Source organism: Canis lupus, chromosome 2 (assembly GCF_003254725.2).
Source record: "Canis lupus dingo isolate Sandy chromosome 2, ASM325472v2, whole genome shotgun sequence".
In the NCBI taxonomy this organism is placed as follows: domain Eukaryota; kingdom Metazoa; phylum Chordata; class Mammalia; order Carnivora; family Canidae; genus Canis; species Canis lupus.
The window spans coordinates 57,979,851-57,993,412 of record NC_064244.1 but is presented as its reverse complement, the minus strand read 5'-3'; the positions used below and the strand labels follow the sequence as shown (position 1 = coordinate 57,993,412).

The window sequence follows — 13,562 nt, the reverse complement described above, 5'->3', positions numbered from 1 at the left end:
ACTCACTCTTGTCTATCACTGCTTGAGGGCTGCTAGGGAGTGGGGTGGAGTATTATTAATTCTCCAGCATTTCTGATCTACCCCTGAAGGCCTCGACTGGAGGAAACCAGCAGACAGAGAGATGCAGGTGCTGGTAGCTGCAGTAAAGTGGTTGTACCCAGGGGAGCAGTATGCTTGCAGACAGTGTCTGTGAAGGAAGCCTTCATAACTGGGTTACATGGTTGGGACCTGGGGTTCTTTCCAGTACCCTTGAGGGTCTTTAGTATATGTGTGGATCTTTCTGTTCCCTTGTGTCTTTAGGTTGTCCCCAGCCACAGAAAACAAGCTCCGACTGCATTACCGCAGGGCCCTCAGGAACAATACAGACCCCTACAAGCGGGCCGTGTACTGTATCATTGGCAGATGTGACATCACTGACAACCAGAGTGAAGTGGCTGACAAAACCGAGGACTACCTGTGGCTGAAGGCAGGCACTGCTTCCCTTGCCCGAGCAGAGCATTAGCCCCCTCCCTCTGCTTGTGCCCTGCACACAGATCGCACCTGCTTAATGTGCAATGCCAGCAGGGTGCTAGGGCTAATAGATTTCCTGTCTCCTGACCCCATTGTTTGTTATGTAATTCCTCAGCAGTCACCACAGCCATTAGCACAGCCTCCAGCAGCCACAGCTTTGCATGCCTGTCTCAGGAAGTCATTTGTACCAATGCGTGTGTTTCTCTTGGGGGTTTAGTTGAACCAAGTGTGTTTCGATGATGATGGCACCAGCTCCCCACAAGACAGACTCACTCTTTCACAGTTCCAGAAACAGTTGTTGGAAGACTATGGTAAGATATCCTGAACAGAACCACCCTCTCTGTGTTGTCCACCTAAGGTCACAGCTTAGCTTTCCTTTGGGAAGTTCCTTCATCACAGAGTTCATCACTGAACTTTGGATCTTCAAAACACAACACAATGAAACAGTGATTTTAAATTCAAGTAGAGGCCATGTGAGCTTCAGCAATGTATATAACTAATACACTGTACTATCCAGTAAGCTCTTTTCCCTAGTTCTTTGAACTGCTCTGGTAGACATTGAACTGCTCAGGGAGAGACATTGAGAGTACTTGGCTATTACTTCCTTGTGGTAAGATACTGTATCTGAGCACAGATGAGGGGGAAAAAGCTTCCCCTCCTCCCTGTTGAAGAATTCTGGGAAGAAAAGATACCAAGTAGTCAGCATTGTGGAATTCACACACCTATGAATCTGAGTGAACTGAAGCTTCTTTGAAATCTTTGTTACTCTCCTTGTTGAGTGACTCTTACCAGGGCAAAGGAAAACAGCCTTTTTAATATATCATTTTAAGGTCTTGAACTCCATTTCTCTCCCACCTCGTGCAAGCAGCACAACTCCCCTTGCCAGTTGTGTCATGGGGCCTGGAGGAGGTGGTAGAGCCAGGTCATACTTCTCATGGCAGCCCACCGTGTCATCCCACCAGCAGGGGCTTCTGCCCGGGGTCAGGGCAGCTGCTAATGGTCGGCTGTGTCTCCTGTTCCCCAGGTGAGTCTCACTTCACAGTGAACCAGCAGCCCTTCCTGTACTTCCAAGTCCTCTTCCTGACGGCACAGTTCGAGGCTGCCATTGCTTTCCTCTTCCGCATGGAGCGGCTGCGCTGCCATGCTGTCCATGTGGCACTGGTGCTCTTTGAGCTGAAGCTGCTTTTAAAATCCTCGGGACAGAGTGCTCAGCTCCGTGAGTATTTGTCGGCAGTGGCATCCCCATTACACACTCCCCGTCTGACGGCAGCAGACACATAACTACCACTGGCAGGGATTTGGACAAGTGGTATAGATCGTTTTAGAGCGTTGTAGACAGCACTGTATAGAGTACCAGCCCTGTGGCCCGTCAGTCAGACTGCCTGGAGAGTGGAGCAGAAGATGCAGTCTCTATAGAGTCATGAGTCATGTTCCTATTAGAGTCCTCACTGGCAACCCCAGCAGCCACCTTCTGCAAATGCCCGCCTGGGGTGGGAGAGTCAGAAGTGGGGCAGGAGATAAATGCGAATGAATGCCTGCAGTTTCCTTAGCAATGCAGCAGAATTGCCCCAGAGCACATGCCATAGTTGTCAGTTGTCTTCATCTTTTCATTCAGAGACCAGCATCCTAGTAATTTACTGCAAAATGCTGTTTCCTCCACTCTACTTGGAAAGAAATTGAGGATAGGGTAGTGAAGCTGACATTGGCAAATGTTGGCCAGGCTGCAGGAGTAGATACTGCTGGGTCTTTGGATTCAGCTCCCATGGTTCTGGTTTCCTGGGTCAGAGGGGCAGTGTGGTTGTGACCACTCCTGTCCCCCATGGTGCAGTCAGCCATGAGCCTGGTGACCCACCCTGCGTACGGCGGCTGAACTTTGTGCGGCTCCTCATGCTCTACACCCGGAAGTTTGAGTCTACAGACCCGAGGGAGGCGCTCCAGTATTTTTACTTCCTCAGGTAAAACTCACTTTTGACCGTTTTCTTAAGCTGGTTTTGATTTCTGCCATCCTGAGGACTATAAGAGACCTCAAGCCCATGCCAGAAACCGTGTTGCTTTTTGTCCCCTTCCAGGGATGAGAAAGATAGTCAAGGAGAAAACATGTTTCTGCGCTGTGTGAGTGAGCTCGTGATAGAAAGTCGAGAGGTAAGTCAGTCCCTCTTCTTTCCCACCCATGATTTGCAGTGCACATATCCATGCTAACATGATATTTCTGGTCACTCCAACATGGCTGTGGTGGATATAGCCCAGGGAGGTTTCAGTTCTCTGGTTTCTTGGCTTCTGATCCTGAAAATACTGTGTCAGTCTTACTGCTTTCCTGGTTTATGTAAAATTCCTCCTGCCTCCCCTGCTTTCTTGCCCTCCTTCATCTCCAGAGAATTGTGGCTTATGTGTATATCCTTGTCCAGTAAATGGAGTAAACTTTTTTTGTCTCCACAGTTCGATATGATTCTTGGCAAACTAGAGAATGATGGAAGTAGAAAGGTGAGTTAAATGTGCCCCTGGTGATGTGTTAGTTTGCAGTGGGGGATGTATAAACTGTCCAAAGAGTGTAGTTAAGACTTTAGGATTCAAGGTGACAAAGATGCAGATCTGAGTGAAATGGCTTAGTTTAACAAACAAAGGATGAAAATCACAGGCCACAGTTGATGCCCTTTATTTTAACACACATTTACATTTCTCTTTAACATATGTAAATTTATGATGAGTTTGGTTTTGGTAATCTCTACACCCAGCAATGTAGGGCTCAAACTCACGAGCCCAAAATTAAGAGTGACCCGGAGATCAAGAATCACACATTCTTCTGACTGAGCCCACCAGGTGCCTGATTAGATAGCTTTTTTATTATGTCCAGAGGACTCCCATCTGTTCATGCCTGCCATATTTTGAGTTGAGAAGGCTACCTTTCTGTCATTCTTGGCTCAAAAAATAGGCAAGAAAAGAAGTTGTTTCCTGCACCTACTCTCTCCAGATAGAAAAGTTAGCATTATGTTTGACCTCTTTCAGAAGGTAGTTTCTGAGGGCTCAGAACGTCACACTGTCCCTGAAGATGCAGTGGCTGTGAACCTTGGTGATTCCCTGAGCCACATCACATGCCTACAGATGGGCAGAGGTCCAGGTGTCAGAAACGAGTCCTGACATCCCTCGGGCATTCTCCATGTGGCCTTAGGGAAGTCAACTGCCTCTCTCAGGCACTCATTTTCCTCACTGGTAAAAATATGGGTGGCTTAGACCCAGAATCTCAAGATGAGCTCACAGGGCTCACACTCTCCAGCTCAGAAGAAAGGCCAGTGACCGTACTGATGACAGTGGCCGTGCTTCTTGAGCAGTGACATTTGCCAGGCACTGTGCTGAATGCTGTACAGGTGTTTTCTAATTCAATCACCACAATGATAATCCAACAAGGTGTTTTTCAAGTGAGGAAATGGAGGCAAGAAAGGTTATTTTCTTCGGGATCACACAGCTAGTAAGAAGGGAAACTGGAATTTGACCCAGGCCTTCTTGACCCGGAGCCCATGCCCTTCACTCTTCTCCTGTGTGCCCCTGGGGTGGCAGGAACAAGTCACCCCTACTAGGTCCAGTGCTGAGGGAGAATCAGAACAGCCAGACAGAGGTCACTCTGGCCGCCCTAGCTCTTCCATGCTTCCTGTGGCTTCTCACATACTCCTGACCATTTGGTTGCTGATGAATGTGGATGGTGATTTAAAAAAAAAATTATATCCTGACACCCCTTGCCACGTATTTTTTCAGCACTGAGTTTCTTTTGCCATCTGTCTTAGAAAGCAAATCCAAAATCTTTCAGATATTTCCTCTGAGCCTCCTGATTTTTCCACCTAGTGCCTACTCATCAGCAAATGTATGATCATTGACTATTTCTCCTACCCTCTGGATCATCTTGGACAATTAGCAAGCACAGATGTCTTATTTGCTGGCTCCTCTGTGCCACCCCTGACTCTCCTTCATGTGTCGTTTCCTTGGTCCCTTTCATATGTTTAATAGGACCTTACATCTTCAAGAAAGCCAGTGTCTAGCTGATGACATATATGCATTGCCCAGGGCAAACATTTTCAGTGAAAGTAATTTTCAGATCCCAACTGCTTCTCTGTGTTTAAAGTAACATCTCTGTGCACCTCTCTTCTCCTCCCCCTTCATAATTTGTCTTGTCAGCCTGGAGTCATAGATAAGTTTACTAGTGACACAAAGCCTATTATCAACAAAGTTGCTTCCGTGGCAGAAAATAAAGGACTGTTTGAAGAAGCAGCAAAGCTCTATGACCTTGCCAAGGTAAAGTATACCCTTTTCTTTCTCCTTAATAGATGTCGGCCTTTTGGCATTCAGTACACAAACATTTTGATGACACCACTGCTACACCACTCTCCTGCTGAGGCCTTTTCTCCTAGTGCTTAGGCAGCTAATGGTCCTGTCAGGGTGAAATTCCCATTTTACAGAATTATTCCTGCCCACAAGGTATTTCTGGCCAAACAAGAGGAATGTATTGCAAGGATATCCTGCAGGCACTGAGCTCTAGTCTGACTTGGCAGCAGAATAAGCGTCCGTCACATTTTGATGGTGAAGCTTTGGGTGAAAATGCCTTCGTGCTCACCCTTCTGGTAGCCGCAGACATGCTAGTGAGCACTGTGTGTTAGGGAAGGGAGTGACAGCTAAGGCGTTTGGAGAGAACTAGAATAAGTATGTCGACATAACATATGGTGACTACTGATCATTGTGTGGCCCAAAAAAAGATTATGTTCTTTTTTTTTCTTTTTAATAAACTGAGAAAAGTAGGCCAAAAGAAGATTTATAATTCATTTTCTTGAATTTAAAGATGTTTTGATTGAGTTCTCATTAAGATGTAGGTAAATGTACAAACATTAAGCGTACAGCTTGGTGAATTTTCTGTAGGTATATATCTGTAACCATCATCCAGATCAAAGATACAGGACCATTTTTATCCATCATCTCAGAAAGTTCCCTCTTTTGGTGGTTTTCCCTTTTGCCTTTTGCTGATTATTTAATCAAGTCCTTCCTTAATTTTAAAAAAAATTGAGCAGAATGCTGACAAGGTACTGGAGCTGATGAACAGACTGCTCAGCCCTGTCGTCCCCCAGATCAGCGCACCGCAGTCCAACAAGGAGAGGCTGAAGAACATGGCGCTCTCCATTGCTGAACGGTAAGGCTGAGAGCTGGCTCCCAGGCTCTGTGGGGGCCCCGTACCAGGCTGCCAGGGTGCCAGTGCCCACCAAATCCATCTTTAGCTTTACCAGTCACATCAAGTAGTTTCCCAGAAACTCCCCATCCCTGTAGCACTGTTGAGACTTCCTGTTTTCCCACATCATAACCAATACTTGATACTATCAGACTTTGAGAGTTTTGCTAGAAAGAAGGGTATGAAAGCATATCTCACATTCTAATCCTGCACATTGGGTTTAATTCTAGGCATTGTACTCATCAATATACTGTTAGCAACCGTCTCAAAGACATTTCAGAACAAAGCTAGTGATGGCTGGATGGAATTCTTAAAGGTGGTAGTGGCCAATGTTTAAGAATCTGGCTTTCTTCCTCGGTGAGATAACTGAGTTATCAGACTTTAACTGATGGAACTCCCAGGCTGAGGCAATAGTCATTACTTTTTGTGCCCTCTACAGATACTCCTAAAAAAGTGAACCAGAGAAAATTGGGTTGGAGATGCATTCCTAGAGTAGCACAGAACACTCCTTATCAAATAATCCATTTAGCAAACAGTCTCCAGTGGTGGCTGCTGGGCTTTTGGCCCATCAGAACCTTTCACCCTTCCTGTAGATTTGGATGCTTGAGATGGTAGCTGGGGCTAGAGGACCGTGGTTCATGCAAAATATTTACAGATGGAGTCATACCAAATCCACCATCAACTTCGTGGCCATTTAAAAAGAAACACTACTTTCCACACCTTAATTCACCTCATCTAGAGATTTCACGAGCTTTTTGGCTTTTTTCAAATGTTTTAAAGTTAGACATTTGTACAGAAATTCATAATTTCTGTCCCCCCTTGCTGCTTTTTTGTCTTTCAGGTATAGGGCTCAGGGAATCAGTGCAAATAAGTTTGTGGACTCCACATTCTATCTTCTGTTGGACTTGATCACCTTTTTTGACGAGTATCACAGTGGTCATATCGACAGAGCCTTTGATGTAAGTTTCAAGAGGAATGTTTGAAGTGCAAGTTAATATATGCCCTTGGAAATTCAAAGCCCATCATGGGATTCATTTAAAACAAAGGAAGTGTTACCACATTCTTCACCTGCTAAGCGAAGAAGACAAGCATGATCCTGGGAATTGAAAAGGGATTTCTGTGTTTCTCTTTTTTTCTTCTTTTTCTCCCCTATTCCTTTCCCATTAGTTTGAAAGTGGAGGTTTCTCAGAGTAACTTAAAATATCTGAATTTTATAATTGTCTCAGAAAATGAGGTCAAGAATTAAGTTAGCAAATTAGAATCAGAGCCTTTGTGTATATGAGGGAGCAGCATTTTCTCTTAAGCCATTTTTAACATGTTAGATGCCAACCGTCTGTTTAAGGAGATGAAATGCCTGTGATGGTTGTATCATATGGGGCTGGTGGGGTTTTGTTTTAAACAGATAATTGATCGTTTGAAGCTCGTGCCCCTGAATCAGGAAAGTGTGGAAGAGAGAGTGGCTGCCTTCAGAAATTTCAGTGATGAAGTGAGTCCTTTTCTTCTCGCCTTATGGATTTTTTCCCCACTTCTGCCGAAAGCTTTTGTTTTAATGTAGCTGATAACATTAAGAGCCCTCACACCACTCAGACTGAGTTTTCTAAGGCGAGTCCAATTTCAGGTATCTTGGGTTGGTTTTTCTGTGAGTAAACATATCCCCATCAGATTATTGTCCAGATTCCTGACGCAGAACAGTCACTTTAGTTACTTGACATTTCCTTGGGGGAACAGATTTCTGGTTGATCCTGTGAAATCTGTTTTAATTTTGTATTGTCTACTTGTTCTAGAGGGTCTTGGTGCTTAACTCTGATTTTAAGTAATTCCCTTGAGTGTATGAAACCTGCACCATGATACACTTCCTTCCTTCCCTTCTCTGAACTATTTTGTCTTGAGAAGCAGAGCACTGACCATAGACACAGTTATCATGAGCCCATGACCCCCAGAGCCACTGTCTCTGAAAGGTTTCTAGCACATCGCCACCATCTAGCTTGTGGGTACTCATTTGAGCTGCACACTGGGATTACTAAGAAAACTTTAAAAAATCATCATGCCCAGGCCCTCCCCTACCCCGTGCCCCTGAAATTGTAGTTTCTCTGATCTGGACTGGCCCAGAACTTGTCTGCTTGTTCCCACATGCAGCTGGGGTAAAACTCTTCTCTGGAACCCTAGACACTCAGGTCCCACTGTCTGCTTCTGGGATGTCATTAATGTCATTAACAGTGTTTCCATTTGAAAGTGTTAAACTCCAGAAGCAAATACCTTTTATGCAAACATGTTTCTGTTTTAGAGGAAGAATGAAGGCCACCTTCTGCACATGTGCTGGGGAGGCTACCTGCTGTGGTACTCAAAATGTAGAACGTCTTGCCCCTTGCCCACCTGCCCTTCCTATCTGCTGTCAGTTCTACCCCAGCCACTTGCCCTTTTGTTGTTTCTCGCGTTCCATGGAATGTATTCATTGCGTTCAGGACTAAAGTGGTGCCCAGGGCGTCCCTTGTAGACAGCCCCAAGGACTCTACTAGGGCTATGCACATCTGATGGAGACAGTCTGGCAATACTAAGATAGAGGGGCTCCTGAGGACTAGAGAACTGACGTGCTGACACTGAAGTCCAGACTTGTGTCGGCAGGCACTCTGCTGGTCGATCTGCGTACATAGTGGCCAGATGGCAGCATGCTGTGGGCCACTGCCCCACTTAGGAGGGATGGCATAAAGAAAGGAGCAGAAGAGTGACCTGCCTCAGCTAGGAAGCCTGGGCTTTGCTCTCATGCTTGCCGTTTCAGTGCCACTGGCTCCTTTTGGTGACCCAGTAGCCACCTAGCTGTGGTGTGCCCAGGCCGGTTCATCCTCCTCACTTTGTGTGTTTCCTCTGTGCAGGTCAGGCACAACCTCTCAGAAGTGCTTCTCGCCACCATGAACATCTTGTTCACACAATTTAAGAGGCTCAAGGGGACAAGTCCATCCTCGGCATCCAGGCCCCAGCGAGTCATCGAGGACCGTGACTCTGTAAGATCCCAGCGGTGGCCAGAACCATCGCTGAGAACCACCTTTCTGGTCTGCCGTCCCGTGCCACCTCATGACCCTGCTCAAGCCCCAGATGCTCTGTTTTCTTACTGCTTAGCAGCTGGGTAAACCCTGTGTCAGGAGTCTCTCAGAAGAAGTCCAACAGTAATGGCATGGCCGTTCTTCTCAAGCTTTAAAACAAACAGATGTGAAGTCTGCAAATACCACTTTTTTTTTTAAGAGAGAGAGTACATGTGAGCTTCTGGTGGGCGGGCAGGGGCAGAAGGAGAGAGAATCTTAAGCAGGCTCCATGCGTACTGTGGAGCCCGACACAGGGTTCGATCTCACGCAGGCCTTGATCTCACCCTGAGATCATGACCTGAGCACAAACCAAGCACCCCATGCAAATAATCGCCTTTAAAAAAATCAGACAATACCAATTCTTAATGTTTCCGTAGGAATTTCCTATGCATTTTAAAATAGGAAGGTTATGGGGTGCCAGGGGAGCTCAGTCCGTTAAGCATCTGTCTTTGGCTCAGGTCATGGTCCCAGGGTCCTGAGATTGAGCCCCACATTGGGTTCCCTGCTCCGTGGGGCCTGCTTCTCCCTCTCCCTCTGGTCTTCCTCCCTGCTTGTGCTCTCTGTCTCAAATAAATAAATAAAAATATTTTTAAAAATAAGTAAATAAAAAAGGAAGATTATCTTATGAATCTCTGCTCAGCACTTTCATCAGAACCATGAGTACTTTTGGTCAACACATGAATTTGATGCAAACCCTTGTTTCTGCTCTTAGTGACCCCAGAAAGGTACCTATGGCAGGCATCATTATCCCCATTTGACAGCTGAGGAAACGGAGGCCCAGAGTCAGGAAGCAGTTTCCTTTTGTGGGCCCCTTCAGTGGAGGTGAAGGAGCCATATCTGAAAACGAAGTCATCTGACATGAAGCCAGTGCCCCTTTCTGCTGCCTGTGGGCCCTCCAGCATTGTGTGGGGCAGGCCAAGTCCAGGTAGATAGAGTCCTAGGACTCACACAACATATGTTGTCCAGTAAATTGGACAGAAGGGCCAAGGGGTTTGACACAATTAAAAGTCCCTTTCCCTTAACTTCCCACTTAATGTTGAAATCCTGTTCTTTGTGGGCTTTCTTAGCTGTGACCCCGCAGGCACTGTCATAACCGAACTGCTGACTAGTGAGCGATGGTGGAAATGTTCACCTTCAGCAGTGTAGCTGGTGGTGCTCCAAGGGGTCCACTCAGTGGTGGGCCTATCCTTGTGTGCCCCCAAGGCAGCTACTGATCTGCCGTGCACCCTTGGACAGGCACAAGCCTGAAGCTAAATGTCAGGAGACATGCCAGCGGTGGACTCACTGTGCCTGGGCCTTGGCAGGCGAGTGTTGAAGTGGTGGACGTTTCTGATGTTCCGTGTGCTGCTCACGGGCCAGAGGAGGGCTTGTACAGAGAGTAGAGCAGTGACCTGGCAGGCCCTTTTCCCACATTTGAAGGGAACTGTTCTAAGACCAGCTGAACTCACATTCTCTGTGTCTTAAGTTCTCTTTCTTTAAAAAGCACTTAGGTTTTATCACGAATAAAGCCATTCTCCTATCTTTCTCTCACTCACTACTCCTTTTTTATGATAGATAGGGATGAGTAAGATCAAGGAGAGACTTAAATGTAAAAACTACCTGCCTAAGGAGTGAGTCCCTTTGCCTGAACACCCTGAAAGTTCATTTAAAGTAGCTTCAAATCAGGCATGAAAGCCCATGTACTTTTTTTTTTTTTTTAAGATTTTATTTATTCATAAGAGACACACAGAAAGAGAGAGGCAGAGACACAGGCAGAGGGAGAAGCAGGCTCCCTGTGGGGAGCCCGAAGTGGGACTCGATCCCGGGACTCCAGGATCACACCCTGAGCTGAAGGCAGATGCTCAACTGCTGAGCCACCCAGGCATCCCACCCATGTACTTTAATACAGTTTTAAAGAAAATCTAATGGGCATTTTCATCATAAATTAAAAATTTCTTTTGGTTTGGACAGTCATTAGGACATATACTTGCCAGTTTATTTCACATATCAGGTAAAAAAAAAAAATTGGCTTTCAGTTTTCTTTTTGAATAGTTCTTAGGAAGCCTAGTAAGTGACCCTTGGATCTTCCTTAAAAGTTGTTACTGGTCTAAGAGATGTTTGTAGACTCTCCCTTTCTACTCCAGATACAGTTTCCTTCCTAGCTGCTATAAGCACCCAACACATCTCAAAATAGGGCAACCTGAAGCTATTCTTGTAAGTTTCTTTATTCCATGTTTAGTGATTTATCACCTGGAAGACACTGTGAAGGTTGTCCCGTTTTCATTTTTGTTTTTGTTTTCCTGTTACTGAAATCACCTGAGTTAAAATCTTTTTTCCTCCCAGAACAAGCTAGGAATTTCATAACTACTACTGCCTAGGAAAAGAGGGCCCAGCACTTATGTCAGAAGGGAAGAAATGGGAGGAGTAAAAGAAAGGAAAAGGGAAGAAAAGAAGCAGGAGAGGAAGAGAGCTGGAATGGGATTGGCTGCCTTTGTGGGGGCCTGAGAACTTCAGACCGCCACAGAGCCAGGTGAACAGAAACCAGCCAGGAGAGAGAGAGAGACAGAGAGAGACAGAGATGTAGAGTTGGCTGCCTGAAGCACAGGGCTGTGTCAGAACTGATCACAGAACTGATCACAGGCGAGGCAGCTTGTCTGGCAACCTCATCTGTCTTTTGCTTAGTAGACTGGGCCCCAGTGGATGAGCTTTGCTAACTCTGCACCATGGGGGCGGCATGACAGTTGGGGGTAAGACTGTCATCCACCCACCAAAAATCTGGCCCTGACACCAAGGGGTAGAACATGGAAGATGATGGTGGTTGCTCCCAGTATAGTGCTCTCACTTGGAAGTTCATCAGTTTTCTTCTCTTCTTTCCCTTTCTCTCAGCAACTCCGAAGCCAAGCCCGAGCCCTAATCACCTTTGCTGGGATGATACCCTACCGGACGTCTGGGGACACCAATGCAAGGCTGGTGCAGATGGAGGTCCTCATGAATTAAGTGTGATGCTTTGAGGGGCTTCTGGGACTGCACGCTGTCAGTACCTCGGGCGCATGGGCCCACTGGGGTGGAGTTTCTGGTTTGTTTCTGTTGTGTTTTGTTTTGTTTTTTTGTATTATGTATTTTTGTCAGCACCAATAAATTTCTTTGATTTGTATTTCTTTTCACATTTTTTTTTTTTCTTTTTCTTTTTTTTTTACTTTGAAATTTTTTTTAGATTTTTATTTGTGTGGGAGGAAATGTCTTTACTAGTGCTTGGGCCAGAGAATGATAGGCTTACATAGGCATCTGTGATTTGGTTAAAGTTGACCTTAAATGATTAAACATTCACCCAAAATGAGCAAGGAAATGAAGCCTTTGGGAGTTGCTTTTATTTAGATAGAGTATTCCATATGGCAGGGCCTCGGTTCTTTTCTTTTTTTTTTTTTCTTTTTTTTTTTCTTTTTTTCTTTTTTTTTTTTTTTTACATTTTCATTTGTGAAAGCCACCCTCAGCCTTGCCCCTCTCTTCTCTTGGACGTGCCTTGGGGTCTGGATGGTCTAAGACCATCCTCCAAATCATCTGCTCTATTCCAGGATTAATTAGTTTGCTCTTCTGTTGAAATCCCACTGGAGATGAAAATAGACCTAGAAAAATAGCTTTTTTAAAAAGGAACATTATAGGTACCTCAGCTGGAATGTAAGGAAGGGCAGGCCTCTGTGTTTCTCCTTCTGTAATTGCCTGCATGGGCCTGTGCACTCCCCTCCTCCAAAACACTTCTAAGCTCAGTCTTCCTTTCTCTGGTGGTTGGTTCCTGTTGGACAACCCACCTTTCCAGCTGCTCCACTCATGACGCCCACTGGCCAGGCAAGCTCCTGGGTCATGTTCCGAGTGCTGATGTACAGAATCCAGATGCCACTGGGCATCAGCACTGAGTGCCTGGTTCCTGAGCAGAGGTTGTCCCCCATCATTGGCTCGGTTTCTCCTGCCACCAGTCCTGAAGCCCTGTACTAAACTAGAGAGGATGAGGATGATTGTTTGTTCCTGAAAGGGCCAAGTGAACTTCCGGAAATCAGGCAGCAGTCAGCCATGCTGGTTTTACCGACTGTTTTGGAGGCCAGCTCTCCCAGGAAGATGTTAAGATGCCAGAGTCTCCAAATGTGCTTTTCCTCTTAGAAGTTCTTTGCCAGAGGGCATGGATACCCTCACTGTCCTGTGGTGGTTAAAATAGTTGTTAACTTTCCTTTTGGGAAAGCACCAATCTTCCCCAAAATAATAATCGGACCATCTGCTGTTTGTCAGTTGGATTCCATGATCCATCAAGGACGTGGCCTGAGGGTCGGCAGGGGCTGCCTCTGCCTTCATTCTGTCCCACCTATTCACCCTGGAGCACCCACCTCCAGTTGAGCTTCACTAAGAAAGTCTCAGAAGATGAGCCCTGCAGGGGACTTGATTTAGCAAGCTGTACCGTTTATATGTGCTGATTTATATTTTACACAAGTCCCACAGTTCACCTTAACAGTGCTTTACAAAAAGAGTACACAACGGACTTAGCATAAAGTGTGACTTTGTGATCTACTTTTAAATATTAGATCTTCCTCATAGATAGACCTGTAACACCAATGTAAGGGCTTACATTCTTTAAGTATGTATTTGCTCCCTGCCTCACCACTTGTTTATCGTTGTGAATTTGCCTTTCCTTGCATCATACCGTTCTGCTAGCTCCAAATAGGAGAGCTGCCCATGAGCCCCACATAAGGGGTTGGGTCCTCAGCCCTTTGACCTGTGGATGAGACATAATATCAGGAGAAAAGCAA

General features: G+C 45.8%; 1 protein-coding gene across 3 annotated transcripts in view; it reads left to right on the top strand.

Annotated features, from left to right (window-relative positions):
* The window catches only part of NUP93 (nucleoporin 93), a 108,455-nt gene extending 96,532 nt beyond the window's left edge, over positions 1–11,923 (top strand). For all 3 annotated transcript variants that reach the window (XM_025446941.3, XM_025446942.3, XM_049104148.1), the window contains 12 exons: positions 301–466; positions 728–821; positions 1,535–1,726; positions 2,339–2,465; positions 2,580–2,652; positions 2,947–2,991; positions 4,675–4,791; positions 5,559–5,677; positions 6,555–6,672; positions 7,116–7,199; positions 8,584–8,712; positions 11,656–11,923. In XM_025446941.3, the coding sequence (XP_025302726.3) occupies positions 301–466; positions 728–821; positions 1,535–1,726; positions 2,339–2,465; positions 2,580–2,652; positions 2,947–2,991; positions 4,675–4,791; positions 5,559–5,677; positions 6,555–6,672; positions 7,116–7,199; positions 8,584–8,712; positions 11,656–11,766 (1,375 nt within the window). In that variant the 3' untranslated portion in view covers positions 11,767–11,923. The remainder of the gene's footprint in view (positions 1–300; positions 467–727; positions 822–1,534; positions 1,727–2,338; positions 2,466–2,579; positions 2,653–2,946; positions 2,992–4,674; positions 4,792–5,558; positions 5,678–6,554; positions 6,673–7,115; positions 7,200–8,583; positions 8,713–11,655) is intronic.
* The last annotated feature ends 1,639 nt before the right edge of the window (positions 11,924–13,562 follow it).